Genomic DNA, 27,873 nt, shown 5'->3' on the forward strand with positions numbered 1-27,873 from the left:
TGCTAGATTTGGTAATTGAAAGAAAGTTCTGTATAAAATATTGGAAAGTTACTGCCAACGAGGATAAAATAGATAAAAAGAGAAACGTGACGGAACAAACAACCACGAAGATAAGAATACAGAAGTAAACTACTCAATATCCCGACACCAGCGTTTACTTTGCAAGCAACAAACTAGATATGAATTTCCACGATTAAAGTACATTCGTACATATGCAATGCCCTCGCGTCATTCAGTGTCAATTCTCAGGAAATTAGGGGCACCTCGCGACAGTGTTTCCACCTTAATTCCAGCACCACCTGAAACCAGCAAACCTTCAGCTCGCTTGTTCAACGATGGCTACCGTTTGAATAATAAAATCCACAAGACCAACTTTCCACCACCGGTAGCGAGATCGCGTCACACAATTATGTCGGACTATAAACGAGCGTTACGTGCGTCGGGAAACGAATAAAATACCCCGATACGTAGGAGTTATTAGAGGCAGCGCTCCAATTCGTTTCATAATTTGCTAATTAGCTCGCCAGATGGACACGTCGTTCGCGGTGGTATTGGCTTAGTTAGCCAATAAGTCCTTCTCGTATATTGCCACCACTAAGGGGGTTTAACGGGTCTGCGTAACCACCCTCGTGGGTACTTCGATTTTCCAATCGGCATTGGAGGCGGGTGGAGAGCAAGACGAGCGAGATGACGACGGGAGGGGTTACGAACTTCGTGCAACAGCTGATCGATAGTGCTGCAGGACGGAGACGCTGCTGACAATAACGTTGTTGGTAAATTGCTGATGAATATCGGTAATTTCTCTGTTCACATTCATTGGTGGATTATTGATTCAGTGAACTGTGACTTGACCGTCTAACGTAAAAGCTTAGAAGGTACGATTTCAGTAAACGAGAATATGGGGCGTCGATGTTTAGAAAAATATGATGCGAATTATGAGAATTTATGTGAGAATGTTGAGTTTAATCCTCACTCCGTAAGAGTTGCTACTTACAATTAGGGCAGTGATTCCCAACCGGGTGGGTCGCGAAGTGTTTTCTGGGGGTTCGCCACGGTTTTTTGAGTATTTTTAATATTATTAGGTTAGAATTATATTCTGAAATATCTAGTTTTAATATGTTTTCGTTACATTATTAAATTTATCTCACTTTATATGGAGGTCGCAGGTTATTTGAATATTATAAAAAGGGATCGGGGCGGAAAAAAGGTTGGGAAATACTGAATTAGGGAATTGTGGATGAGAGGTACATTGAAATTGAAAGTAGTGTAAGTGAAAATTTTGAAGAATTCTTTCAGGTGAAATATTCTATATCGAACTACTGGTATTTCGAAGGTGACTTGAAAGTGATTCATTCAGCCTCGTTCACATTAGTCAAGTTGTATTTCAAGGCAAGTAATGTTGAAAGAATTTCTACTTCACTTGAAACTTCAAAGAAACCTGAAAAGATATTTCAAGTCAATTAAATGACAGGTTCACATTGGTAATGTAGTAATTCAGCCGACTTGAAGTCAAGTAACTTGACTAATGTGAACAGGTGAAGGATAAATTGACCAACTTTTATACTCAGAAGAACAGAGTAACGTAAGAATTGCGTTGTTTGATGGAAGATTTCATATACCTTCTGAAATTATTATTAGCTCCATTCTAGATTATCGAGAAAGTGGTTCTCATGTTAGATACGATTACCTCAGGCAGGGAAAAAATCGCCTATAAACTTGTAGGGGTAAATTGAAGGTATAATAGTTTCCAAAATTGCTTCTCAAATAGTCTGGAAACTGGTACGAATTACTATCAGTATTGCCAGGCTTTTTCTTTATTGCATTTTCCTGAAATCGCTCCTAAACTTGTTTCAACCGTTAACAACGAGTTGAAACAAATTAAATCTTTCTTCTCTCCTGCCTGTCCAACATTCCATCACAAATAACTCTCGAGCTAATCATTTAACTGTAGCACAATCATAATTACATTTATTCCAGACGATCCAAATTTCTGGCTACATTGATTTCAGATAAATTCGTTTCATGCTTTGTGTGTAGCCGTGACGTTTATTCGATGTGATTGATTAATTATTATTTCTCTTGCAATTTTCATTTTCCTCTGCTCGCGTTTGAATTATTATTAAAGTACCTGTTGCAATCATTTCAGACAACCTTTACGTATAACTACATCTTGTAGTTGAATTAGTGGTTTTATTGCTGACACAGCACGTTAATACGTTCAAGACGAACTCCTTAACAAATCGCGGAATATATGTATACTAATCTATACAAAGTGTTCTAAAATCATGAGTGCATCACTACCCTAACAATTCCTCACATTAAGTGAAACTTAAAATTTTCATATTCTTTGGCAATCTATCAAGGGAAGTTAGACAACTCGGAAATTCAGAAAATTATGCAACTTTGTGTACAAGTAGAGTTCATCCATAACACAAACCTATTCTTTGTTGGTGCCATAGTGCGGTTCTACGGGGTGAAATCACCCCTTGAAAAAATTCAAAATTTTCTTTTTCGTGAAGTATCTCGAGAACAATGAGAGATGTCGAAAAAAAAGTTTAATCAAAATTTGCATTTTTTTCTATCTACAAAACTGTGTAAAAATAATTGAGAAAATCCATACTTTTCAAGTTACCCCCAACACCACTCCTTAATTCGATAATTATTGTTACGCAATTTTGTAGATTTAGAAAAAAGATGCAACTTCTGTTTAAACCTCTTTTCGATATCTCTCACTGTTCTCGAGATACTCCACGAGTGCTCCGTAGCAAAAGCGGCTATATCCGCTTTAATTTTTCAAATTTCATTTTGCGACTTTGGGAACATATTATCGTGATGTTCAACTATTGATTTATGCAAAAACAAAATCGGTTTCTTTGCCCCGCTACACCAGGCTCCCCCCTCAAGGGGTCAGGCCACCTCGGAGGAAGCACAGTAATAGTCATTTTCGGCAATTTTTTTTAGGGGCCTACTGAAATAAATGGAAAATTCAATATGAACCTGTTATTGTACAACTCTCGACGGAAAAATTCGTATTTTTTCCGTATAAAATGGCGGCAGCAGGGCCGTGATACGCGACATTATGCCTAACGACATTTTCCGCGGTGTTTAACGTCACAGCTATACCGTTTCACCTAGAAAAAAAAAGCAAAATTTTATTTTCTACATGCCTAAAACTAAAGAAGTACATATGTACATCCATGAACACTCATTTGTGTCGAAATGGTGAACATGCGGAGAAGAAGTGCATTTTTGTTTTTACAAAAGTGTCAATTGCAAAGAATACATTTAAGACATCGCAAAATCGGTGTGTACTTGAATTTTCCATTTATTTCATTCCCTCCCTAAAAAGAAATCCGAAAATGGTAATAACTTTGCTTCGTCCAAGATGGCGTAACCACTTAACCCTAGAACAGACACAGGGGTAGTGCGGTACCCCAGCGCTTTATGCAAAACTTTAATGCAAAACTTTGTGTTCTGTGTGGTACAAACATGTTTGCAATGAACATCGTGTAGACAGACATAGATATGTAAAGCATGTAAAATTTAGTATTATTTTTTCAGTCAATTCCAGCACCTTTAACACAGGAATCGATGTCTGTTTCAGGTGGTAGCGTGTATCCGTTGCGATCGCGACTCCGGCCAGGAGTATCCATCGAGGTACATGAAAGAGGGACATGAGCTACTCTCAAGGTAAGCTGCGCGGAATTTGATCCTCGAATCTCGATTCCTCCAGGTTTACAATTTCCATCGTGTCCGCGGGCATGCCGCGCGTTGGTAGGCCCTGCCCCGCTGTACACACACGCCGCGTAGGGCAGTGTGCACGCGGAAAATTCGCCGTAGGTTTGTCGCCGGTCCGATCTCGCTGCGGAGCCCTCGAAGCTGGCGCGAACGGTCTGAAACAGTTCGGAAATTCACTCAACTAATCAAATACCGCTAAAACCGCTAAACAAGTTAGGTTAGCAATCTACGTGCTCCGAATGGCAACTCCCGAACTGCTCTGCGGCTGCGAAGCGCGAAAACGCTCGCGACTGCTTCCGCAATCCGCACGCCTTCTCCGTTCGCCTTCCTCCCTCCACCCACGGAATCCCTTAACGAGGAGAAACGACTCGAGGCAGACGTGTCCGATTCCTTCTATCCGCGGGACAAATATACGGGGTGGCGCCGGCAACGATTGGCATCCCAATATCTTTGAAGCTGCAGCGGGAAATGTTCCCTTAAGCTTCAGGCACCCTTGTCTCGTGTGTCGAGATTTTAAGCTTGAATTTTTGTGCGCTTTGACCGCTAGAGTTCAGTGGCGCACGCAGAGGGGGAGGAGCTGACACCCCCAAGGAAAGAGAAAAAAAGGAGATTAATGTAACCACGACTGAAGTAATTCAAGAGCTTTGCAAAAAGAAAGGAAAACTCGATTTTATTCTTTAAATCAATTTTTATAATCACCTAATGAATTTTACTGTATTTGCATTAAAAATATTTTTATTCGTTCAACTCGGCTCACCCCGACGTTAAATCCTGAGTGCACCACTGCTAGAGTTTATGCGCTCCTCTTAGGAAATGAAAGTGTATGGAGTGAATTAGGAAGAAGAGGGTTTTCATATTTTTGGAAGGTGTTTATTTGCACTTGGATTTACCTTTTTTGTTAAGTTGTTACGATTATTTATTAGTGTCTGAGGATAAATGAGTTTATATGTCGAAATTTCTATTGTTTGATTTCTCTGGATTTCTGACGTCAGATAATTTCGAGATCATGTCATAGAATCATAGATAGTTCTCGAGAGGGTAACTTTCCTTTCTTATGTTTTCCAGTTTTACTCGCAAGAACAATGTCTGATTAAATTCTCCATGGTGTCTGCTATAATATTCATACGAGAGATAGAAATATTTACTTTTATTTGATACAGAAGTTATTAACGAAATGCTCACAGAAAGAACAAATTAGTTTAATGTACATTAAAAAGCAAACAAATTTATCATCACTGTTGTCGAATACATCCTACTTCCTGTACTTCCAGTTATATTAGGATGGCAGTAATTACTACGCCCGTAATTACTACTTCCGTATCGAACTCCTGTCTACTCTGATTAGAAGTGATAGCAATGTGGAACGGTTGGATGTTTATTATGATTCTCGATCGTTGCAGCGTATTTGTTGGTTGTCCTTTTGTTTATTAGACAGTTTCACAGGTTGTTTGAAATTAATACGATAATACGCGTCAATAACTCGTCGGGCACGTTTCAATGTTTGCTTCGTATTTTATTAATAGCGGAAGAGTTTGAATGAAACGAATTTATATCGGTCGAACGTATTGAAACGAATCTGTTCGCGTAATATATTAAAATATAAACCCGATATTTTTTTGCCCGCCGTTGATGGCCGGTAATGTAAAATTTAAGAGCTTTTTCGCGTGCCTGCAGCGTTCACATATTATATTCTGTATTTTTGGAATTCTGTTTAAGTTAATTGGCGCAAAACAAAACTTCTTTCGAGCCTCTTGTTTTAAATAATAACATTCTATTGCCATTGATTTCAGTTCGACGATACTTCCCGCTATTCGTGTATGGATATTTAGGAGACCAAAGGCTTCTGATCATATAAAAATTCAAACTAATTTTAATTATCACGAATCAGTAAAAGATAAAAAGAAGGTATTTGAAACTGAAAGATAAATGCAATGACTAAAAATAAGATTTTTATTTATAGATTGAAAGAGGATAAAAATTTTAACGATTTTTTTCTGACAAATCTATATCTTTGCAAAGTACTTCAATCTTCATTCGTGAACTTCAAAAACTTCGGAGTGTCACGAATCTAAAGATGTTAGAAACGAAGCAGGCGATGTAATGGATAAAATATTGTAAAAAAATTCAATCGTAGTTCTACTTATTTTTTAACAAATTTAAATATCAAGAATTGGGACTGTTATAATCACAGTAAAAAACATTTCAAACAAACTATTCCCCAATTAAATAGAAACTCTGCAATGTTAAACTTTAAAAGACAAGAATCAATTCTTGAAGAAAAAGTTTGTCATAAGCTTCGGTCTCACTTTAGAATCCTCCCAGACTTGCACTGAGACAGCTCCACTGTTACCATAATTATTAAATTCATTGTAACCATTACAAAAATATTTCCCACGACAAAACAGTTCCACTACTGTTACGTATTAATTTACCCCCCTTAAACCACTCAAACATTTTCACATTCACATACACCACCTCTGACCACAAACTACACTTCTTCCCTATTTCCTCCTCGACAATACTCCATCTCAGATGTGTCCGAATCAGATTCTCTTGCGCTCCGACGAAACCCACAAAACATTTTAACAGCCCACGTTTCCATGTAACGCAACTTTGGAAGAGTTTGAACGGACCTGCTCTGAAATTATCGTACAAAATATTTAATATCCTCCATTAATAGTGATAAAGCGTGGCGCAAAAGCATCTCTGAAAACATCCAAGCGCGATGATCACCGGCGATCTCTGCACGGGTTCCCGAAGAATTTAATTTCGCTCGAAAAGCCATTATGTAAAAGACTGACAGCGACCCTCCGCCGTTATGTGGGCAAACAAAAAGTCACCAGGAAGCGTCTATGTAAACCGAACGAGTTTTTAATTGTAGAAGCACCACGTATAGGCCCTCCTCGCGTCGAACGCCAGGGTCACTTTGTCCCGAGGGGGTGAAAAGACACGTGTGTGGTTGGCCCGTCAAGATGTTTTCTCCTGACCCTCTTCTGTGCCCCTCCCCCCTCCCCTAATTGTTCTCATATTTGACAGGCGACGTTATCTCGCCTACCTGTTCGCGATGAACAGCCCACTTACAATGCTCCTCCTAATGCATACGTGCCTTTATGGACATTCACATGCAAATGCATACGGTGTTGTCTATTATGCATACCGCTGGCAAGCCGATTCAAATCGCCACGCAACGAATTCCACGTCCTTTTCTTTGTCGAGCCTGACTCTCGTCTGGTTGGCCACTTTGCGGGAACATGGGGTGGCAGAGGATACGAATGGAAATTAAGTGGATGGTCTAAGAAGAGGATGTGGAGTGTATTGGACGAGTGTTAAACTTTCGTATGTTTAATTCTGTCGAGGCTATTGGGTGGTATGGTTCCAATGATTTTTTGGATTAGGTTGGTTTGGTGGTTAATTAAATTTTCGTATTGTAATTTGTGCGTTGCGTGAGTAGTGTATATATGGACGTTATATAAATTTGTATATTTATAATTTGAATTGGGTACTATATGGTAATATGGAATTATATGGTAAAATGTTATAACATTCTCCTGTTATTGCTATATAATCCGAATGCTTGTCTTTATGGTTGTAAAATTCACTTATAGCATTTTTCATTTCGGTAATTATTAAATACTTTGCCATCGAGGAAGTTTAAGTCTAAAAAGTCTAATAAAGTTTTTGCAATTAAGTATTTTATAAAGTAGTCTTCACAAATTAACCATAAATGCAAGTTTCTACAGCATGTCCTTCAGGATAATCAGTTAGTTATTTTCCATGTACCGAAGAAACAAAACTGTTCATAAAATAATTGGTCAAACATTATTATCTTATTCTACTAATCATGCTAATGAAAAAAATGTCACAAATTTAGGTTTGCAAATGCTTCTCTTCGAACTAACAAACATTGAATGTATCCGCGTTAGCAAGGAGATATCCACATTCGAATACACCAATTAACATAATGAAGCATACAATTGAAATGGATATGAAATTCTAATTTTAAGGACATCCAGTATATTAAGTTTCCAAAAGAATTGGCATTTCATTGAACACGAGGGGACCGTGTAGTGGCGATATTGCATGATCAATAATACATCCCGATTTGGAATATTGGATTGAGCGTGTGCTATCGCGACCCTCCGAGAATAACCCTGCGATCGAAACTTCCTTTCGAGGGTATAAAAGGAAACTCAGAAAAACGCGGGCTGTATGCCAGCGTACCGAATAGAAGGCAAATAATGAATTTAGTCTCTTTTAAAGAGGTTATTGACGGAATCCATTGCTGCCTCCTAAACGCATGGCCGACCGAGCGAGAGCACCAGAACCTCCCTCGTGCAACCCCTCTCCTCCTTCTAACGTAATTACGAAACTCATCCTGGACCGTGCCAAAGGGGTTGTTTCTTTGTAAATTTTTTCCCCGGCATCCTCTGTGAAACCGATGTTTACTCGGATGACCACTTTCGCCACAAATCTCGATCCCAAAGTTCACGCAGCGGTCGAAGCCGTAGCTTAACTGGGCTCGTTAATTATTTAACGCGGCAAAATTCAAATGGCGCAGTACAATGGCCCATGTTTACTTACTTCTGCAAGTGTTATTAATGATGTTGCAAGTGATAATGCAAGTGTTATTCATCATGCAATTGCTTATACTATGCATATGCAGTTCATATGAATTATATATAGAGTTGACACGTGTGCAATAGGTACGTGCATTTTTTATAGTTTCCATATAAAATTAGCAGTACCTATATTAAACTACTAAAGAATAGAGCAAAGTTCTGTGGTACGCTTTCCTTAATATCTATGAAATAGGAGAACAAGCAATACTACGAACACAAAGGGTTGAAAGAAAAGCGTTTATTAATAAGACAGGTTGCAATAGGTATACATGACACACAAACTGAGCTACAGGTTACCTTCTTCGCACCCCTCCAAGAATACCTACCCTAAAACTAGAGTACCCTTCAGAACTGACACCTTGTACACACTACCCCTAACATTCTATACCCCGAAGAGTAACACCAACGAAAGTAGCCCAACACTCGCAAGATCAGGGACCTGCAACAGAATCTGGCACCAAGGAAACATTACAAAACGCATTGTAATTCACGCCCGTCTCCGAAGCAGCGATTCCTCAGACAAGCCGAGGCGAATGAAATGCAAAGAAGCAGGGGAGCAGGCGCCTCGTTCAGCAACTACCCGACTTATGTATTGTAAATACCATGTAATCCGATGACCTCTCGGCGACGGTCCTTTCATTACCAGCGCGGTTGCCATTGTTCCGTTGCTATAATTGAATTCCCAAGGCAGCCGCTGGCAACCAATCCTCATCCTCTCAGCATCAGCGATCCGAGACCACCGCCGATTCCACGTCGAAACTCTACTAGATCCTGATTTACCCCATTCAGTCGGGAATAATGCGATATCCCGACCCCGCAAGCCTCGTCGAACCTCTCTTGGAGCGGAGTCATCTTAGCAAGGAAGGGGGTTAGTCTGATCTCGTGCACCACCGCTCTAAATGTCGGTGTTCGCTGGTCGCTCTCAGCTGCCACAGGGCTGCCCTGTGAACGTGATTTCCATCTCGAAAACGGACAGAAGCGGAAGGATTTTATCGCGAGAATCGTCTGCGTCTGATAACTTTAAACGGACGGCTGTTTAGCCTGGCCTAATTAAAGCACCACGGACAGCCGCGAACTAATGCACGCATTAACCTGATCTCGCTCCTCCGCGGGATCCTTCCGTCTTGTCGAAGCGTGAACAAGCCTGACATTCTACGTCCCCGGAAGGACGGGATTAAATTAAGTCTGAAATAGAATTAAATGGTAGCGCGACTTCGCGAGGAACGATCGAAGACCCTGTGATTCCTGAATGCTGCGGATTTGTAGTGTCATGGGAGAGGACGTTGAGCTTCATTTTGCTTATTTAATGAACGGAGGAATGCGCTCGAGAATGTGCGGAGAACTAAATTGAGAATATTCTCAAATATACAGTGTCACAGGTTAGCTCACATAAATTGAAACGAATAATTAATCGTGAAAGCTTCTGCATTGCTTGTATGCACTTAACTGCATCGTGTTAAGTTTCTATAACCAACTGTTGTCCAGTCCCTTGAATTTCCATAAGCACAATAGAATGACTCGCGCAGCCTAGAGGGGGCATGTAACAGCCCTTCGTGAACAAAGTGAATCGCTGTAAATGCAAAGTTTCGATGAATCCGAAAGTCCTATTAGCGAATCAACAATCCCAGTTCGAGAAACCCGAAACAATTTCTCTCGCCACAGTGTCGTGCCTTTCATTCCAGAATCCACTCCCATCCGCCACAATTCGCTGTGTCGCCGTCTCTGTCCCACTTTGCCCGCAGACACTGCACCATCCCCACGTCATCAAATGCAAATTCGGTGTGTACAGCTTGGATCGAACGTTCGCGCATCCTCCATCAGGAGATTGACGCCGTTTACCTCGAGTCATCAAGGACAGGGCGCGAGAAGGGTCTTTGTGCGTGGATGTACTATATACCCACATGCGGAGCCAAGCAGGAGGCGTATAAACGGCCGCGGTCCGCGCCTCCACGAGCCTGTCCCCGCCATGACTGATGACCGGCATTACGATTTGTCAATAACAATTGTCCCGGGTATAACTGCGTCCCCCCCGCGCAAACTGCAACTGATGGCTAACATCGATTGTTCACGTCGACGTAACTGTCCGCCACCGGGCTGACCCATAACGCATCCGCACCAAAAATCTGCCGTCGACAGACCGACGCGAATCCGACGGAACGGCCGCAACGTTGTTCGCGCTAATATGCGGTGTATCTGCACGTTGATTAGTCGCTGCGCCGATCGGAACGATCGACTGTCGTTCCTCGTTTCCACGCGACCCGTTACGGAGATCACATTGCGACGACAGGGCTTGCATTTGTTGCTGTTGGCTTTTTGGGGCGGAAGATGAGGGCGTGCGAAACTTTCGGGGCGTTGGGAACTTTCTGTTTTGGTATGTTTTAATCACACGTAGGTCTCACTAATACAAAACACACTTCCATTATAGAAACCTTTTCAAATTCCACCTACAGTTTCCCAAAAAGATTCGTCCTACCAAACCCAATCCCCATATCTAAAGCCTACTGCCGCTGCACCGCAACCACCGACTTCGCGCATACATATAATTTCTCAGCCCTGTATTGAGTTCCCACCTCAGTGAAAAGGGATGTATTTTCATTACAATTATATTCCCTGAAAGCAGAGCTGCAGGAAAAACACCGCGGGGCGCTAACAGATGAGACTATTCAGGCTGACGAGGAAAAAAGATATTGACCGCAAATAAGAGAACAACGTTGCCCCGGTCTATTACTCGGAACAATCCATTACCCATAACAACATTAACAAAGCGGGTTAACTCCATTCATCTTCCGCGGGAAAAGTACGAAACACCGCCTCTGGATGAGAGAAATATAAGGAAACGAAGGAACGGGGTGCCACGCGTTATAATACGAATGCTTCTTCCTTTTTTCTCTTTCTTCCCTCCCCCGCAAAATAGAAGATAATGTTGCCCACCTTAACGAGATTTCCGTCGTCCCGTGCCGCTTTCTGTTTCACCGTAATTTCGCTAGCAGGCATTTCACGCGACATACGCGCGGAATAATACAGGACGCCTCACTGTTTTCGACCTGGATCCGTTGCAATGAAAGATCGTCGCGTCGCGATTGCCACCGATGCTGAATGTTTTCGCGTTCCTTCGGTTTTAATTAAAAAAATCCGGCGCCGCCCCCGCGGCTCTCGTTAGAGGGGAATTTCACGGCTTCTTTTTTAATCAAAGTACCGTGTGTAAATAGCAGAACCGCGGGCCGCGCGGTTTATCTCGTCGCGGGAGGGAAGAAGAGAACAGGGGTAAAGAAGTTGCCGCGCGAAACACTTGTGAAATCTGGGGCGTGCACGGTGCAGTTGCGCTGCCGTGCAATCGATAATTAGGACCGGCGTTACGATATAATTGCTAAGGGAAAGGGGGTCAACGCGGTCGCGAGCAAACGAGGCACAATTCGGTAGACCCTTACGCACGTTCGCATGGCGAAATTATCTTTAAGGAATAGGGGGTGGTAGGAATTGCTGATAGTGTCCAAAGCCTTCGTACGAAAATTATTTCAATTCAAAGCCGAACGCTGTATGCAGAAATCAAATGTGTGTACTACGTTCGCCGATCGAAGATCGAAAGGCAAGTGCGATGGGTGATTTTAAGCTGGAGCTACTGCGTATGATAAAAGGCGCGAAAGTGAATCGGCAACGGAAATTGAATTTGATCGCCAGCGCGATTCTCGACGGGTGGACAGTTGCGCGCGGAGAAATAAGGGAAGAATAAGACCGAAGAGGAAGAGGAAAAGGCACTCGTATTGTGCACCGCGCAAGACGTTTCTCGTCCCTCTTGGCCGCTCTCTTTATTTTTATTTTTCAGGGCAAATTTATCGTTCGTTTACTCACAGCTGTAGTAGCACGCGGTAGCCTTGGGAGAAATTGGCGAGTGTCCTTTCCGTTTTCCTCTCGCTCCCCCTCGCCCCCTCCCTCTCCTTTTCACTTTATTCTTCTGCGATTCAAGATTTCTATCGTACTTCCTTCTCCATCTTCCCTCAGCCAGGTTGTTACATGCCAGGGACAACGTGTGGCAAATATGAAACCGTGTGAAATACGAAAATAGAAAATAGGAAAGTATTACGCGTCACCTGATTCTGACAACTACCTGCTGCTAATATTTTCACAGAAATTACTCGAGCGTCGACCATCTTGATTCCACTTCATCCGTTTAGATTTCTTCGCAACGTGAGCTTTTTAATCCGAAGACTTACATTACAGGTGATCTTAACTGTATCTTCCAAATTTCCACCACTTAAAAAGTAAAACACTCGTTCTAAATAATAATCCACTTCGAAATATCATTGCGAACATTACCGATTTATTTTTACGCGCAGCGTCTCCATACACCGTCAGACGACGCGTTAATAATAAAGCATTATTAATCAACTAACAGAGTGATTAACATGCCGACCGTGGGATTATTTTAAGGAGGAACGGGATCCACGACATTGAACGGTCGCCGTATTATAAGACGGTAATCCGCTCAGCGTCGCCCGTCGCAATTCTTATCTGTGAGTAAAATTTCCGTCGACGAAGGAAAATTGGAGGACGAAGAAGCCGTGGCTGGTGGTCTTTGATGAATTGCAAAGGGGCATCGCTCGCATACCCATCACCCGCGCCCAACGGAGTACGAATTTCAATCGTACGAAGACTTTGTCCCCGTTGCCGCGGCGTTTGTGACAGAGAGACCGCCGTTGGAGGGTGGAACTTAGCTCAGACGTGATCCAGCATAATGCGAGAGCAATTTGGTGAATGGAGTTAATTCAATAGAGGCCCTCGAGCACGCCTCCGGTTCTTGGTCGAGGCCAGCTTCTGGTGAACGTTAACCTCCAACAGCCGCTGCGCTTCTTCGCTCGTCCGTCCATTCAGAGACGGCACACGAATCGCGCTTTTTGCCGGCTTAGTTAACCGTAACGCCGCCTAAATCAGGCGTAACTGGCAGGAATAAGAAACGATCGTCCCAATCCTGGCCAGCTTAATCCTGGAAAATGTCTCGCGTCTGCTTAACCCGTGTTCGACTGTATTACGTACGATTATGCTGCAAGGATTTATCTTGGAGGGGTGGATGCAAGGTGTTGTGGTAATTAATATAATACCGATGATCTTGAAAATAATGCGCTCGTGGTTCCAAATTTATCACATTTACTGTTGAAAATGCGGGCCCATAACACAGTTCGACAGCCATCCGGACTTGTAACATTCAATAGCCGTTTCTCACAGGTTTTCGTGCGCTGAAAATGAATTCGCAAACCGTTCCTCGCCATCACCCTCAGTTTCTGAGAAATTCGATTTTGAAAGAAACCGCAAATTTTCAAATTTGAACATGTTTTGTGTCGAAACAGTAATAGTTATTCGGTTGCTTGTTCCGTCAAGTTATTCTATGAACCCTCCCGAATGCAACGATATAAGTTATTAGTGCATTATGAACATTTAAATATGTTTAAACAATGATCATATGGAAAAAAACACCCGAAATGCACTCATTTTTCAGATATCTTTCAATTTACTTCCAAAATTGAGGGCCTAGGAGAAAATCAGACTGCTTCACGCGATGCAGCAGACATTTTTCCTTCGGAAACCATCAACAGAAGTGGTAAAACACCTTTTGTTTACAATACAGAAACAAGAGAGTTTGGCAAAACGTGCGGCGCTGACAGTGGTAGGAGATTATTCTAGAAAAGTCAAGTTAGGAGGATAATTTAGATTCCACTGTTCCGAGAGCAATGTAAACGAGGAGTAACTCTCGTTCATTGAATGATCTCATCGTTCTTCCTTTTGTTTCACTAATGTTGCTCCGTGGTGGCTCTATTGAAGGTAGTTCTTCACGAAATCACCACGTTAGGAAGAAGAAGCCTTGGCGGGGCTTCTCCGCGGAGGTTGACGAGAAGTTAGTGTTATTACCGTCATTGAGGGTGTCCAGAAACGTATCTCAGGTACGAGACTTAATTTACCGCGAGACCCACCCAACAATCCTTTCAGAATTTAGCTCCCCATCTCGTGGATCGGTGGCTGCGAGGTGTCTTCATGACTCTTCAAAACGACTGCACGCACTCATAAATGAAGATTTAGAGAATGCACGTTAGAAAGTGAACGTACCATTCAAGTGCGAATTCAACGCAGAGAGTTAGCCATAAAAGGATTTACACAAACGTTTTTCCTGCGTGATGATGCTTCTAAATGATAGCAGTGTTTGTGTCCTAATAACATGATAACTTAAAAAATGGGCAAAGAGGGATAAGCAACTGCTGCACTTTGCAATACCATTATATTACAAGTTTACACAATCAAGCACTAAAATTTTCTTTATCCTTAAAATGTTCAAGCTTTAAAATCACCAACTGTTTAAACTCAAGAAAATACTTGTCCCCTATTGGAACTTGAAAGTGATATTAGAACAATCTCAATTACATTCAGCAATATTAAAAATATTGGGCATCCAAATTCCTGCAAATAAAGAAAATAATATTATTCTACGTAATGCCCTATAAACTTATTTCTATCAAGATCAACATTTACAATGTTAAAAAAGAAAACGCTTCCTATATACTCAGAACCAGTGCTCATTTACTCGTGCATAGCCCGACATTAAAATTCTGGGGATTATCTTGTTCATAGAATGGCGGTGTTACGAGTTCGGTGGAATTCTATTAAGTCATTGCGCCGCATGGAAACGCGGTTTCCCTTATCGGTTCGGTAATGCACAGAGTTTTTATACCCGGCTTGGCGAGTTATGCCCTCTTAAGGTGGCTGCAGTTTAGGTTCGTAATGAAATTTAAATGGCAGCCGTTCTAACAGCGACAGCAATTGCAGCAACGCCAGCCGACAAGTCACGTTACGGGACTTCTTATCGGACGCGTGTCGTGCACACTTGCCACCGCGGCAGGTGACTAAGCTATCCTTTCTACCTACTCATCGTCACGTGCGTTTTTAACGTTACACTGAATTAACGCACACGGTTCCACCTTTCTCGTGGCCATTCCTATGCCATCGAACTGGCATAGATGTTTAATGGATGTTTAATCGTACTTTCAGGTGTGGTAATAGTAACAGTGTTAGTAATCAATGGTAATATTGAAGGCGATAGTAGTAGTGATAACAATAATTCTTTTAAATCTACACAAAGATAATATTATCGTGAGAGATATGTAAAACATTGGGCTAAAAGTTTGATGGAATTTGGTGGGAAGCAATTGTTTTTAAATCTTATAATAATAATAATAAATACGGGCTCGCAGTGTACTATTTAGTGCAATTGACAGAAAAGTAACAAAGGAGGATGCTGAAGGAAAATTGTAATTATTTAAATAAGAGAAAATAAGTGCGCAATGTGCTAGGTTTTGCCAAAACTTCGTATTTTTATTTTTGTCAAATCTACAGTAAACTCTAAGGTAAAGTCCTCATCGATAGGGATTCCCTTTTGTTAACGTGATCTCAGAGATTAGGAATTCAAGGCGTAGATTCGGTATTTCTGAGGATCCTGATATCACTGTATATTGTAAGTTATTTAAAGCTTCTTTGTACTACAAAAGACGCTGTGTAAAATGAGTAATATGTTGTGTTAAAAATTGTTGAAGACCTTTCAGGAATCCGATAATGTCACACTGAAGAGAAAATATTTCTCCATAAATATTTCATTCCCTAATATATCGAAACAAAAATCATGCCAATAAATTTAAGCAAAATTTACGTAATGTTAACATTTCGAAAATGTATTGCTTCTAGTAGAGAAGTTCAACAATTGCAGAGTTTACAGAAAATATTTTTCGAATGTATCGGCTAACCCAGTTATTCCTGGGTTCGTCGAAAGCTTAATGAATGGGAAACTAGGAAGAAGAAAAAGACGAGAAAAGCAGAAAAAGAACATTGTATTTTTATGGAATTATACGGTAGGTAGTATTTTGAACGCGCAACGCTATTCTTTCACAAACAATTCGTCGATCGCTGGTCGGAATAGGAATAACCGTAACTGCAAGACAACTACGCCAATGGAAAATTGATGATCGATCACGATAATTGAACTGCGAGGAACAAAAGAATGGGGATGGAACAAGCTGCAGTCAAAATCAAAACTCCATTCTTTGAACCTGCGTTGTATAAATAAAATTACACGAATGCTCCACTATTAACGTTCCATTATCCAAACAGAGCATATCTTTCTTTTATTGAAGCTTCTGCTATAACTGTCGAAACTAATTCTAACCGTGCCGATTTAATATGAAATTGACGTGAATATAAATTCGTGCACAGTGTCCAAACGAAACTGTACAATGTTAATAATTATAGATACGAAACAACTGGTTATTATGGAATCCAGAAGTGGTACGAATGTCATAAAATTAACACGAACATATGTAACCTAATATACCATAGTTACTACAATTCAAAAACTTTTTTATTGGGAATTTTCAAGATGCAAAATAGACGTCACTCTATACATGTTTAAGAATAATTTATTTATTCGAGACACCATGCCTCACTACTACTATATGTATAAAATAACTACTATCTCTTAATAACTATAGAAAAGGAATGCAATTTTTAAACACATTATTTACATTTAAACTAAATTACTATCAATTCTAGTTATAAATAAAGCATCCAAATTCTGAACAAAAACAATATTAACAGTGGCTGTTTTTTCAGGAGCATAGGTACGCCATTTTGTGTGAAAGTAAAAATGATTTACTTCCTAACCCAAAGAAGTAGATGAACAAATAACTCGAATAGTGGTTCCACCAGAGTTTTATCCGTCTGCAATTTTTTGTATTAAAACCAAGTAGTCGACCCTCCTAGTCCCTCACTCTGGGGTACGTTTTTTTTTTTCGCTCATTACCCTCCCACCGGCTTTCACCTTAATTTCTCTTTGCCGTTCACCCTCTTTCGCAGTGTCCGACCTTTCTGGCCGCTTGACCATTATTTACACCCAGCCCCGTAGCCCCCTCCCCTTGTTCAAGCTCGATTGTATCCCAAGCGTAAATAAATGACCCCGTGATTTTTAATTGGACTCGGCCGTGCTCTCGAGTTCTTCAGAATAAACGAGCTGTCCGACAAATAAGATCGCGACAAAAGTTGAAGTGGGGCAGGGAGCTGCGCGTCGATTTCCTGTTAAACTTTTCCCTCCGAGATGCACCGACGTGCCCTTAGAAATCCTTTACAATCGCATTCTGCGAGTTAATGTAGATAGTTTACTAGGGCTTTAATCGATAACCGTGCTTCCTCCCTTTTCAGTCGAGTATCTGGGCATTTTTGTAGTAGGTAGATACTTATACTGAGACATTTCTTTTGAAAATGAAAGAGAGTATGGACACGGGGACGGTTAGATTATTCTGGCTAGAGGAAGTTAATTTTCAGATACAATCTGTAGATTTCTGTATGAAGGATCCTTTGTGAGAACTATGATTTCTGCGAGGTTCAAATAATGTAGAGGGTTTCGAGCAGAAATATTTATGTTTCCAGTAAATATATTCTGTTCTTCCTTTGCTTCATTTGTCTATTCTTATTCAATATTATACAAATCTTAAAATACGACTGTATTTATTTTTTACAGTTATTAATTCAAGAACGCAAAATAAGTTTGAAGAAATTGGAAATACGTAGCATCATTGGGGTTCCAAAGCTCTCCCTACAGCCAACGCCAATCATAGTTGAAGGGTAAGGAGAAAATAGGAAATGTCACAAAACAGCATTATCGAGAAAATTAAGTTTTAATACTGTAGTCCAGCAGTAAAGAAACAAGGTTCATTGAATTTATCTGCAATCTTCATAACATGAAGTTTATACCCTAATTAGGCAGTAGAAAAGAATAAGCAATGAAACAATAATTGTTTTCATTATTGTAATATTTTTTCAAGTTTAAACAGGGCAGCATATTGAAACAAATTAAGGGGGGATTCTCGTGTAACAGCTCCCGAAAATTATGTTTTTTTTTAAACTATCTTAATATTGCATTAAACTCTTTTGAGCTATAAGGAGACAATCCCCCCTTAAGAAATTTCCACTTCTATTATTATGAAAACAAGGAAAGCCACTCATTTTATTAATTGTCGTAGATAGTTCGATAAAAAATATCACGTAATAGTCGCATTGTTTTCAATTGTTAAATGAAGAATGGGTATTTCTTTGGGGAATGGGCATTCTCTTATCATAATTTCTTGTTTTACCTTGACGACAGAAGCTTATGCTTAGGCAAAGAGTGGGGACATTCCATGTTTTGTTCCAGTGCACAGTGGATATTACCTGTTTTTAACCAGTGGATATACGACACCTGTAACATTATCATACAGGAGCATTTGACCTTTATAACCCTTTGTGTTTCGAGAGTTCTGTAGTACCAGTTGCCACCAACAAAATACGCTATAAATCGCAAAATCACGAAAAAAATGGACATTCCTGGATTTGTCCCCTCACCCTTCGTTTATACTTACATAATTAATAAAAACAGTTCCTTGCATCCATGAATTCCACTTACGGGTGCATTTAGCACCGCAATAATTCGGCGTATCACGAAAATCGAGGAAAAACATTAGCAAATGATAATTCTTGGGAAACCAACAGGCGTTAGGCCTCGGACGTGAGTTGCTTGCGTCCCAATGCGAAACGAGGGATTTCGTGCAGAGTTATTCCACGAGAATCCGCCTACCCAGGCCCAATGAGGAATGTTAAATACGTATTCGACGCGATCACGCCACCGCGAGCTAGAATCCTGACCCAGTTTCTGGAACGATGCAACGAAGGGGCTGGTGGCACGCGTAAGACAACGACGGCGTAGACTCGGCTGCATCACGCGCGGTTGTTACAACCCTCGGAGAAGAAGTTTCCGCTTCGAACGATGCAAACGGAATCGAGGTTTTACCATGCGAACCCCGGCGCACCCGTACTTGGGAATACGTTAATTACTCAAAGGAATTTTTCCAGCCCCCTCCAACTCTCCCGCCGCCCTTGTCTGAACGTTATCAACTTTCCTGGATTTAGTAGCTACGCGTCACGGAATCGTCGCTCTGAAACGCTGATGGCTGGAAAAAAGGAACCCGTTAGCACCCACGCGAGAGTAATTAAAACTTTAAGAGATTTCCGACCGGCCCTCCCAAAGGGGATAAGTCTTATTATAAATCAGGAAAGTGAAGAGTGCTGTAATCCGAAAGATCTCGTTGGTTCTGAAACGTTAATACTGTCTGGTGTGCGAATAACGATGACGACCAAAGGAACGACGCATCTATTAGGGCATCCCCGTCGGTAATGCGATTCTTTTACTCCGCACTTGTAACGTGAAAGTAAACGACTATCCCGTTAATCGTTTTTCGCCTGTCTGCCGACTTTTCTGGACCCCTCTTCTCCTGCGGACAACTTCGGCTTGGTTTCGTAAATCCCTCTCGGTGCGGTTTTAATACCGTCTCTGATTCGAGCATGCTTTGAGTTTTGAGCCCACGTTACGAGTAAACTACGAAATGTAGGTGGGAATTCGAGAGGGGGATCAAACAATCACATTTCACTCGAATCATTCTAAATACTTTTTGTAATACACGTTCACCCACATTTCATCCTTTATTTCCCATAACAATCGCATAGCTCCTTCAACAAAATTTTAAATATAAGAATTACGCAGTTTTTTATGGTCTATTGCACTACAAAAAAAAAACAAAATAAGGTTACGTATGTTAAGAAAACGAAAAAACGCGACAATTGTAAGGGCTGAATTCACCCCTTCCCAGTGAATTTCCGCAGAAAAAAATTGCTGTTTGCATGGTTCAATATGCTCAACATTCGCACGAAGTTTCATTAAAGTCTGAATTTTCGGGCCGCGGACGTTTGCTCGTCAGAGAATTCGAGTTCCTTGTAGCAATACTTTTCCGACGTGTCGTGCTGATGTACGGAGTGGATCAGCAAAGGTGCGCGCCAGTGATCGAGAGATTTTCGATGTGCCGCGTATCGTGATCGTAATTAAATGGTACTATCGGCAACTGAGCGCAACCTAGTTTGTAATAAAGCGAGGGCGGGCGGACTCGTTCACGGTGACAATAGTCGGACCAGCTCAGCACGAATCAATTAACTGAAGTTGACGCAGCGAAACCAAAGTGTCATTATCAGTGCAGGCTAATGCGTAATGCTTTTGGAGATTGATTTCGAACGGTTCGTTTCGAAAATCACCGAGCAAATAACAACGGGAACGCGTGCGACGAGTGTGATTTGTCTTTCGCAATTTGAACGGGAAAAGCGAACGACCGTTCTATGGCGTTCCATCGTCCGACCCGCTCGATTATTGCGCCTCTGTTATGTTGAAAAAGAAGGGAAACTTTGCAAGCGTGACCCGTAGAGTTTTGCTGCTTTTTCTCTCGAGACTCGCGTATTAAAGGGTTATAGACATTTGTCTACAATCTAGAGGCACGATAGAAGACACAAAATCAGGATTTTTTTTAGGAAAAGGTAATAGCGGAAATCGTACCAAATATCTTTCCGCTGAAAGGTATATTTATTAATTAGATTTGGTTGAATTTTCATTGAAAAGTAATGGACGTTAAAGAAATTAATGTCGTGCAACATAAACGGTGTACTATCTGACGGCAGAAACTTTATTGGATTTTAAAAATATGGGAGAGCGGGGACAAAAGTAACTTTTTTTACATTTGGCCTAGCCTACAATTACAGATTCAGCCTTACGTGATAAGTAGTCAAAGAGTTGTGGCAGTTTTCCGCAGTGACTGTCATTGTTACTTTTGTCCTGCAGGGGTAGGATATATATAGCAGTTGATGCGACAATAAGTTATAAGGAAAAAAAAAGGTGTATGTGTAAATAATGTGATGATAAGTCTAATACTTTATTGGTAAAAGCTGGAAGTATTGACGATCGTGAATCCATGTGACTGTTATCATCACGACCGTTGCTTGTTCATTACTCAGGGTAGAGACTGTTTACATCGACGATGCACGTTTACGATAATACGCGAATGGATTATAAGAGATAACTGCATATGACTGGAAGCGTTAAAGGCAATCATGTAACAGCTGACTGGGAATCAGGATCATTTCCTGCGCAATTAATCCATTAAGTTCGCAACTGTGCCCATTGAAATCAAAGGTGGATTCTATGTCTTTTGTGTACTATGTGTATTTGCGTGCTCGATGTACTGCGAGTATTGAGGGCATTTAAACTATCTGAGGCATTTGGAGCATTTCGAGAACAGTGGTATGGTATTTGAAGCGTTTAAGACGTTTTGAATATCTATAGCATTTGGAGTATTTAGAATATCGGGGGCAATTGGCACATTTCAAACTATGTTATTGTAATTGGATGTTGACACTATTTCTGGAATATACTTTTCAAAATTCCGTGCACACATCCAGTACAAACGGTATCTACTTGAAAAATTAGAAATTCTTAGTTGCTTCTGTTTTTTTGCTATTTTATTGATAACCAGAAGTTTGACGCGAAAGAAATAAATCGCAAATACAGCTTAACGAATAATTTAGCTAGCATGTATACGATCAAACATTAACATAGATGCATGATAACTAATAACACATTGAAGACACTCCTCATGTAGGAGATTAATGTGTATAATAATGGACATATTCGTGATTCGCAGGGTAAACGAGCTTAATTCTATGTATCTGTGGAAAATCCTAATAATATAATTATGATATACATTATCAAACAAATCCGTAAGTATGGAAACGTCCCCGTACAGTATTACGAGCTCAACAGTATGCCTTTTCTCTTTATTGAGCATTAGACACCAAGCAAAAGCTGCACGAACTTTCATAATTCGTCTCATATTAAAAATCTATAAATCTTCCATTTTTCCAATTCTCCACTGAATGACCTAAAAACGGTTATCCATACCAGCCCCCAGCAAAACATTCAGAAGGCTAGGTAATAGCAAGGAAATCTTTCGAAATACAATCCCTCCATACTTGCGAAAGCACATTCCAGGCCAGTGGAAGAATTTTAATATAGAATATTCCATTTGAAGCGTACCAAACGTTGTTTCTAGGCCACGTATATATTATTCAATCCCTGAAAAATGGCCAGAAACGCTTCGTGCCGCGCTACCGCATTCGAAGGTAAAAAGTGACAGCGGTGTAGGTTTCGTGTCGTACAATCCGTAACAAACGTATAACGAATAGCTGCGAGCCTGATTCTCGATAGTTTTCGAAATGAAATCGCGTACCCGCGGGACAAGCATCGCGAGCGAGGCGGCGAGCGGGATATTTTGGATCGGTGGCGATGCCGAAGCACAGTAGTGCCAGACACAGATTGGTTCACCGGTGAATTCCTCTGTTTCCTCTTTACCAACGGCGAGGCGATTCAATTTCACGGCCGCGTGGCACGCTGCACTTAGAATTCTAGGCGTTCGTCTGGCCATTTTTGGATCGACGGTGTCGCGGGAGGACGCGCGGTTGGATGCGCTCTCTACTGACCCAAATCCGCGTGACCCGGGTAGCCGAAGAACGAAGGCGGCGAGACTGGGAAAGAGAGGAGCACAGAAATGGAGAGGAACGTACGTAGGTACACTTGGCAATCTGCATATCGATTTCCCGAGGAAATGCGTTATTCATGGGAAACGGAGTCGTACATCGTGGAAACAGAAGCTGATACGCGCGATCGCGATACGCCGAGCCCATTTGAATTGAGACTCAACGACGACACACCATCTTCCCCTGACAGCAGGGGACGGGTAGGAAATGCAAAGAGACGGCCGCGGGGGCGGACAGAGGAACGGGAGAGAGAAATTTTCTGCGAAGAAGGTATGGTGTAACTGATGTTTCTTTAAGATGCTGATTTATTGCGAGCTAGTGGGGGCAAGGCTCGCGAACTGTGAAGTGCCTGCTTCCTTAAATATTATACTGTTTATCGAACAAGTGTTTGCTTCTGTTGGTGCATGCAGTCTGTCACATAGTTTATGTTATTAGTTGTGCGACTGCTCCTCAGAGTGTCGCTAGGCTGTTGCCTTGTATGAGTGTGCGTTTTGGTTCAATTCTTTTATTTTATGTAGCGTGCCCCTTTGTTCTGTAACACAATGTGGTGTCGCATTAGGGTTGCTAACCGTACTGTAATACAGTCACTCCCAGTGAAGATTGTACAAGTCGTATCGTAAGAAATATCGACTCGGTACAATTATGAAATAAGGAATTTCGTTGAAAGGAAATTACTAATCTATAGCTCAATTCTTTGTCATTACTCACACTTAACAGAAAAAAATTAAACATTATTCTTCATTAATGAAGAACATCTAAACTGTCAACGTTTGAACACCTGCGGAAAGTGTAGTCTATGATCTGTTTGTCAAAATTTATGTAAAATATTCAGGTATTTTCAACGCAATTTACTTGGGTGAGTAATAAATTCTAAGAAACTCATTCGCAGGCTGCCAACGATTAGGCCAAACACCACTGTTATCTATTATTTCCTGCTTATACCTATTTCCACTTCGAAATTACCCAAGTCGAAGGAATCTTTTGACAATGAATGTCTCATTCCATGACTACACTATCAAATACGAATATTAAGGGCGGCGATCTATCTATTTCGCCATAAACTGTGTTCGTGAGTTGCAGGCATTCATAAATTGTCTTGACGGAAGGGTCGTTGTTTCTCCTAGACGAATGAGGGCAAAGAGCAACTATGAGAGACACAACAAAGATGGAGGATCCTCCTTTCCTGGCACGCGGTCCTTTCGCGAAAATAAAAAGACCTGAAACGCTCTGAGCGATTGTAGCGCAGACGGGTTATGCGTTTTGAATGTGCTTTATTATAAGCATCATTTGTTATCTGTTTAAAAATGACAATGCCAGGGGTTCGGCGCGGGTGGGGGGGGGGGGGGTGGAGGAGGGGCAAAAGCAGACACGGGGAACTATTTATCAAGGGGCTCGGTGACAGGGTCAGTCATCTCCTCGTTCGTATTCGCCATGCTGTTATACCTGGAATCTTGCGAAGATATTTATCTTTAAAGTAATATACTATTTGCTATCTGAAGCCACTGCGAAAATTCCAATCATATTAGAAATGATCATTTCAAATACTATCACTCTAGCAGGTACACATTTTTAAATAATGATTTCGATATTGCGAAAGTAATTGGGTGGTCTAATTCACCTGAATTTCAATAAAAAAAGAAAGGGTAGGTAACGAGCGATTCATAGTTTTATGAATTTTGAGACAGAACTTTGCTTATGGACCCTGGTTTAGAAAAAAACGATAAAAATTGCAGACTCTGAAGTTTTAGGTATGTTTTTTTAAAGAAATTGGAATCTGAGGAAATTATGACTTAAACCCACCCTACTTTCACGTGAACTACGTTATACTTTAATCTGATCAGAATCCATGGCGTAAGAGTTGCGATCTGTGACGTGCTGTATTTTTTAAATAAATTCGAAATGAAGAAAATGTTGAATTAAAATACATTTAATTCCACGGTGGCTATATTACATTTCGGTTTTATTAAAACTGCAGATATCAAATCCGAAAAGTGGCCGGCTCAGCGTGGAATGAACTTATTGCATCGCACATTCATTCTTCCACGTTTATGTATTTAAATAATAATACTATGTTACAATTTATATTCTTGCAGTTAAAAGTACTACGTACTGATAAATCTCTAGCAGCTGCAACTGCAGTCATTAATTTTGCTCCCCACGTTCCACAATTTTCAAATTATACAGCGAGCTAAATAATAACTCTTCGTACAAAAGGAACTTTTGTTTCGAAATAAAAACAAAAAGCGCCACTGCAATGTAATAAATAAAGGAAACGAATGGTGGGAATTTGTCCGGCAACTTGTTAATATCAAATCATAAATTACACGTAAATGATTACACTTCTAACGCTAAGTTAGAAGTTCAGTGTTGACGAATGGCGCGCGGGACGAAATTTTAATGCAGACCGCTTAAGCTGTACACGCCGATAATGGTGGTTAATCGTTATGTACACGAGCCACGCGTCTACACGAAAGACAAATTGATTACACCGGAGCGATTTATCAGGCAGGTTTGTAATAGGGTCACTTGTCTTGTTCTTGTTCGCTCTGCCTTGCTGGACGCTGTCGTCGGGGATTATCGATCCTTATGCACAGATATTCGACGTTTCATACACATCAAAATTCCTTCTTTATTCGCCTGCATTTCACCCGGGCGCGTTCGCTTGCATAGCTAAACGTTTGTTTGACATTACTTAAATTCTACTTCCACGTCAAATACGGTGTAAAAAGCAATACCATAAACATACGAAGGATTTTAATAAATAAATAAACATCTTTCCACTTTCCCTATACTAATCATTCTTGAAAAAATATCTTGCAACATTTCACACTGCTTACCCTGTAGACAATCAGCCCTACTTTCCGTTGTCACAGAAAATTCTTCATCGAACAGCAACCGGGTGCTCCTAAATGATGAAGATCGTTCCCAGAAATAGCAGAAGCTAATCAAATATCCAGCACCACTTGCCAGCATAAATCCCTTAATCGAGGCTAGGAAATCCAAAGGTGAGGCCAGAAATACTAAATGCCCCACTGTCGCGAGGTGGAAGATGCTATTATCGTCGTGTGGTCTGTTCCCTCTGAATGTCTCGTCGCAGGTGTATCTATTAATCTTGTTTCCCATTCGCGGAATATGCAGGAGCATGGCGGCGGCGCGGCAAAGTCGCATCAGTCTTCGCTCGCGGAAGAGAAAAGCATCCCGCGACAGGCAGCTGCGAGGTAATCTGTCAATTTATCCGTCAACGGAACTTTCACTGGGTTACCATGGCGGTGCACGAGAGACCCGGGGTATATTCCTTCTTTCCCCAAGGCGCTATCTTGTTGTCGCGTGAGGAGGTCACGTACCCTCTGATCCTGTTCCACGGGCGTCGGCCAGAGATCTCTCGGAACGATGACGACCCTCAGGAACACAAGCCGAGCATTTCGAGCCCTGACATGAGAGGAGCTCGTTATCGGGTAGTTCGATGAGATTCAGTCGATCACCTTGCCTTTCCGTCGCTCAAAGAGCCTTGAAATTGAAAAGGATCCCTTTTTCGACGTCACAGGAGCGCTCCCTTCAGTCCAACACGGAAGGCTCGAGGGGGACTTTTCTGCTTGATGTGAAGTGGTGTTCACGTCCTGAATGGGGTATTAGAATTTCTGAATCAACTGAAATTTTTATCCCCGCGTCGGAAGATTTTCCATTTCTCGCGGCGCGCTCTCTGTAGGTAGAGGTTTATCGGTTCTATTAAATTCCATTGATTCGTGTAGCATCACGACAGCGAAGGGTTCGGTGTTCTGCGTAGATGCGACGCTTGGAGGGTATGAATTAAGTTCCAGGAATTAAAGGAGTTCTGCATATTTAGTAGGTAGCACCACTTCTGCTCCATATTCAATTCGAGTGGCACGAGTAGGTTTTCAAATACAGTGCTGGAATACTAATTGCATTACTTGAATAGACACGTTGTCACTTATAATTCTCTTATTATTACTATTAAAGTCGGTTCTATTATTAGTACGAAACTTATTTAGTAGAAACATGTGTAGCTCACGATCTTGGACGAAATAAATTGTATACGAATCATTTAAATAACTATTTCCAGCAATCTTCCAACGACAGGCAGAATATACTGTGCCTTTTTTCCATTCGCATGGCATATACTCCTAACGTGTAGAGTAGAGTGAGGTAAGAGTGCGCAATTTAAGTATAAACTTCCCTAAAATCCTTGGTACTAAACTGATAGCATTGTGTAAGAAATAACTACTATCCCTTATCATTCGATAGGCAGTGACTTCATGTAAATTTACCTGTCAAAATATATATTGTGAAATAAATATTTCTAAATAGTATCAAATGCGAACTTTCACCCGATAGGTGGGGCAAAAGTTCGCATGTTATGGGGTAAAAGAACGCAACGAAAAATTTTCAGAAAAGTGTTTTATTTTCCTACATACAATAGTTAGACAATAGATAGACAATTGATTGTCAATCACCATTGGCAACTGCCACAACTCAAACAATGAAATTCGCATGGTGCGAACGTTTACCTCACTCTACTCTACCACACCTACCCGCTCTTTTAAACCGAATACCAATTGCCTTCATGGGATAGTGTGCACTATGAAATGCAAACTGCAGAATCCCATACAGAAAATAGTTGCGGAAGCAGGTCGAATAGATGAATATCTGCCTATACACGAAGCCAGGAATGGCACTTCGTCATTGCCTTACGGTAACGGTTATGCTTCTCGAAAGTTTACCAGTTTACCAGCGTCTATGCCGTCTTTCCTCCCCGTCCCGTCTTCGTCGTGCACGTTGGGCCGTTTTCAACCCCCTTCGGAGTGCTGCACCTCGTTGCTAAGAGCCAAGTTGTACAACAGAGTACCACGGTATTGCGTCAGGAAAAAGAAAGAAGAGAAGGAGCCGAAGGAACGTAACACGTACGCGCATTCCGAGGCACGTATTTCGGTATGGGGAGAGAGCGAAAAAAGGGGGGAAATAAGGGAGAAAGGAAACATGTCGAAAGTTGAACGGTTAAAATAGCCATGGCAGATTATCAAGCTTG

General features: G+C 41.2%; 1 protein-coding gene across 5 annotated transcripts in view; it reads left to right on the forward strand.

Moving 5' to 3' along the window:
• The window catches only part of Ten-m (teneurin transmembrane protein Ten-m), an 834,379-nt gene that overhangs the window by 239,779 nt on the left and 566,727 nt on the right, over positions 1-27,873 (forward strand). For all 5 annotated transcript variants that reach the window (XM_076807851.1, XM_076807850.1, XM_076807852.1 and 2 more), the window contains exon 2: positions 3,605-3,690. In XM_076807851.1, coding sequence (XP_076663966.1) covers positions 3,675-3,690 — 16 coding nt within the window. In that variant the 5' untranslated portion in view covers positions 3,605-3,674. The remainder of the gene's footprint in view (positions 1-3,604; positions 3,691-27,873) is intronic.

Source organism: Andrena cerasifolii, chromosome 3 (assembly GCF_050908995.1).
Source record: "Andrena cerasifolii isolate SP2316 chromosome 3, iyAndCera1_principal, whole genome shotgun sequence".
Classification (NCBI taxonomy): Eukaryota; Metazoa; Arthropoda; class Insecta; order Hymenoptera; family Andrenidae; genus Andrena; species Andrena cerasifolii.